Genomic DNA, 4,149 nt, shown 5'->3' with positions numbered 1-4,149 from the left:
TCGTCAGTTGCATGCAAAAATCGGCAACATATAGAAACTTAAAATAAACCAGGTTTTTGGTTTTTTTTCTGATTGATGTACGTAAAAAATAAAAAGTTAAAAGTTTTAACGAATTTTTTAAATTCACATAAAAATTACTTAAAAAAAATTATTTTAATTGCAATAAAACCGCATTTTCTTCTTCATTTTTAGATCATTAAGCCGGGCAGGCTGCACCAATCAATTTTAAATTTATCAGCCTGTTAAAATTTAAAATTACACAATTTTGTTCGAAAATTAAACAATTTAAATTTTAGCAGCATGATAAATTTAAAAGTGATGAGTGGAACTTTGGATAACTCGTATGACATATGTTTTTGTCACAAAGTTTTTCTCTAGTTCATATTGGCTGCGTTTCTTTATACATTCCGGATAATCCCATTTCACAGCCGGAACAAACAGAATGCCTTTGAAATATACGTTAACATATCATCAGGAACGTTCTAAAGAATAAGTAAACAAAAAAGTTTATTCCAAACGTTCAGAATGAATAAAGAAATGCAGCCATTATGTTTTACAGCTTTCTAGAAAAATCACAAGAATTTGTTTCATTATTTTTGTTGCTTGAAAAAGAACTTTGCCGTTGGTGTAAATTTTCTTGAAGAACTAAATATGCGAGCGATTTTTTCTTGAGATCTTCAGACTGACTTAAAAAATTTTTATAGAAGAATTTTTTTTTTAATTTCTTCAGTGTGATTTTATATGAATTTTTCGATTTTCTTGAGAACTGCATATTAAGCTTTAATCAGATAAAATGTTAGTGCTATATTTCATTTTTGAAACTTTTAAGTATATCGGCGTTTGGACAAAACTTAAAACAAGAACAACCATTACCTTTTAATAAGTCCCGTGTGAACAAAATTCCCTCAAGAGTTGAGTTTTCTTGCAAATCAGCATCTACTGGCTCGACAACTGAGGTAAAGAGAACATCAAATATTTGCAAACTGCAACTTTACCACGTGCATTAAAAACTGTTCTTACTTACAAGTTTTGCTAAATAAATTATTCATAATTTCCTTCGCTCAATAAAATATGTATCAGTACACAACACAAAAACTGTGAATTTGACCGCAAAAACTGCACAAGTAGTGATGAAACAAAGAAGAAAACTAAAACTACTTATCGACAACTAATGTTAGTGCTGCCATATGATATAATTTGTATACGACAATTGTGAATTAGCAGAAATGGTAAACAAGTGGTTACAATGCAGTTTTTAGTTATCTGTGTCTATCTATCTTTAAAGTTCAGAATCAACGAAATTTGCACATCACTCAAAAAAAAATCGTCAAATCGTCATGGCCGTAAAAAATCTTCAAATCGGCAACCTGGCTACACTGATTCCGATCAGTGTCAGACGATGGTTTCTAACTCTGTTAGGTCGAGGTCACGCAATAAGCGGCAAAGCGGCGAGCCGCTCGGTACGTGGTCACTTCAATAGTACTTCTAAGATACTAGTTCCATATTGTGGATAATCGGGTACCCATAATCGACTAGGTTAGAACTTCGATCTTTGTTTTAAAGTATCATAATCAAAGTATTGGGTTGTATTGCTTTTGGAGATCGTTAATTTCATTTCAATATTGTAACCTTAAGAGAAGAAGAAAATAATCAAGGATCTTATTAAGCACATATGTATGTACTATAAAACATTTTGAATAAATTAAATAAAAAAATGCAGGCTAAGCCGCGCAGGTACAACACAAGGTTGAACTTGACGAAGGAGCTAGAACACTAACATCGATCCTTACGCGCAATAAGCATAGATCTAAACCTCCGTGGTGGAATATGGAGCTGGGATCACAATAATGAATTCTGCTGGGGGGGAGCACAAAGGCTGACTGAAATCATATATGTACATAAAAAAGAAGTGCGAGGAGCAAAGAATAAGTCCTGTGTGGACTTCTGTGAGAACTTAGAGGAAACAAACGTGGTGGACAGGCTAAAACAAATTTCTAACCAAGATTCCAAGCGCACCTAGCCTTATACGTAAGAGTTGCGGGGACTTGACCGATTCAAGCGAGGAGTCGCGAGAAGACTTGGTCAGCACCCACTTTCCGAGATGGATGCACTCGACAGACCTCGATAGTGGTGGAGTTATAGCGAGTAGCTTCAAAATCTAAAAAAAAAACAGAATCTACAGAAATTGCGCAATAAAGTTGCTTACTTTACAATTGGGGCGGGTATTGTGGCATCGAAGCCACTTAATGAAAATTGCTCGATTCGCAAGTCACAATACCAGCCTTGATTTGCTAGTGATGAGTAACTGATTGACAAAATTTTGTTCTCCGAACGCTTGATGCAAATATACAGCCATATCATAAATTTTCACTTTTCATGTGAACTCGTTCAAATTTTGCCCATACAGTTCACCTATTGTATGTTAAATAAATATTCACCAATCGAAGTAGCCATGCGGAGTAGTTCACTTCGAATCATTTTCGCAATACTGTATCTACCAGTAAAATAACTGTCACTCTCACAGATAAAACCGCAAAACTGTTTCTAAATTTTCACAAATTAATGAAATACTCGTACGTATGCTTAAAATTGAAATCATGATACAAATTGTATTTAATGGCTTTGACAGCTCTTATCCCCAAATGTCAAGTGTAGTGTCTAAGTGAAATACCGTTCACCCCAAGGCGAATTAATAAATAAAATAATATAATTATATAAATACGCCTTGGTTCACCCAAAATTGCCCCACATTCATGATAAAGTGAACCATTTGGTTAAAAGAAATTTTTCGCCGAATATTCATGATCAGGCTGATAATCGTCAAAACTTTTGCGTAGAACATGATGCTCTTTCGCCAAAAATAACACTGCCGACTTAATTGTTGCTCGAATACACCCTAATACATCCAAAAAATTTATTTATGGTTCCATAATACCGTTGCAGTTTTCCAAAATTTTAAATCAATACTCTCACCTAGAAATGCTCTCCAAATCGAAACTAAATTTTCTAGAAAATATACATACATATATTTACTTTTATTTACATACAAACTTTACAATTAGTAGTCGCCTTAAAAAGTGCGTACTGCAGACTCTTCACGAACCACATATGTATAAGTACCTAATAATTCATCGTAAATATTTTCATTTTCCCGAAATTTGTCAAATAGATGCGCCACCTCTAGACTCTGCAACTTCGCCTCTTCTTCCTTCGACAAGAACGGCGCCTCGGTCGTCGTTTCTTGGCGCAACTCATCCTTGGCCGCCTTTTGCGTCCACATTTAGCCATTCGCCTCTTACGGCGTTTTTTACAACCATCATTTGCCCTAGGGCACACAGGGCCGCAGTCTTTCGCGTATGACACCACCCGCATTTGTGTCGGCTTTATCAATTGCTGCTGCTGCTGTTGCTGCTGCCGCTGCTGCTGCTGCTGCAGCTGCTGCTGCTGCTGCCACTGCTGCTGCTCTTGCTTCTGTGGCGGCGGCAGCGGTAGTTTTCTTTTCTTGGGTGCATAAAAAGCCTAAGGTAAATACTTAAGATTGAACATCATTGACAGCGCAAAAAATTCTCATACTAACCTCTTCAATATACCGCAATTTGCTCTCTTTTGCCATATTATTCCATTCCTTAGCGCCGCGTCGTATGATTTCCACAGCTGAGAGACCGCAATTGCGTTGACGAAATTCGCGTAGAAAATTCAAATATGGATTGCGATGAAGCGGTCCACTAGGGCGTTGGCATTTACCAGCTTTCGTTTGGTTAAATGCTGTCTTCGACACGCAATTCGTCTTCGACGTGGAACGCAACGACAACTTTTTCTCAACCTCCATCTTTGGATAACCTATTTTGCAAGCAATTTTTTGCGATGGGACGCACGAATTTAGATTTAGATAGATAAAATAAATTCTTTGTTTGGTAAATACGTTTAATTTTTTAACAATTAATAAATTTTAATCTTTTTCACTTAAATTTGTTGTTATTGAAAAAAAATCTATGAACTTGAAAAATGTAAGAAAATATTGAAATAATTTTCAAATCTCGTGATTTTAGTGATTTTCCAAATTAAGGTGTCAAATTAAAACTCTTGGACAGCAGCAAGGCGAATATATATATATATATATATATATATATATATATATATATATATATA

General features: G+C 35.3%; 1 protein-coding gene across 1 annotated transcript; it reads right to left on the bottom strand.

Annotated features, from left to right (window-relative positions):
- Positions 1-1,537: 1,537 nt before the first annotated feature.
- Positions 1,538-3,960, bottom strand: LOC118747091. Its single transcript, XM_036481081.1, has 3 exons — positions 3,578-3,960; positions 3,417-3,519; positions 1,538-1,629 (listed from the first exon to the last, which is right to left on the bottom strand). Exons 1-3 carry the CDS (start codon positions 3,827-3,829, stop codon positions 1,538-1,540), a joined length of 447 nt encoding a protein of 148 aa, XP_036336974.1. The 5' UTR covers positions 3,830-3,960.
- Between the last annotated feature and the right edge of the window lie 189 nt (positions 3,961-4,149).

This window comes from Rhagoletis pomonella, unplaced genomic scaffold, assembly GCF_013731165.1.
Source record: "Rhagoletis pomonella isolate Grant_MI unplaced genomic scaffold, Rhpom_1.0 Rhpom_scaffold_00011, whole genome shotgun sequence".
NCBI lineage: Eukaryota > Metazoa > Arthropoda > Insecta > Diptera > Tephritidae > Rhagoletis > Rhagoletis pomonella.
Note: the sequence above shows the minus strand (reverse complement) of the source record. Positions and strands in the feature narration are given on the sequence as shown.

What these genes read in the sequence shown, in the direction of transcription:
- LOC118747091 (XM_036481081.1), bottom strand. Translation starts at nt 3,829, where the DNA reads ATGGAGGTTGAGAAAAAGTTGTCGTTGCGTTCCACGTCGAAGACGAAT. An exon ending in AATTGCGGTATATTGAAGAG is followed by an intron (nt 3,520 to 3,577) that starts GTTAGTATGAGA and finishes TATTTACCTTAG; the next exon opens with GCTTTTTATGCACCCAAGAA. An exon ending in GCTGCAGCAGCAGCAGCAGC is followed by an intron (nt 1,630 to 3,416) that starts GGCAGCAGCAAC and finishes TCTTCTCTTAAG; the next exon opens with GTTACAATATTGAAATGAAA.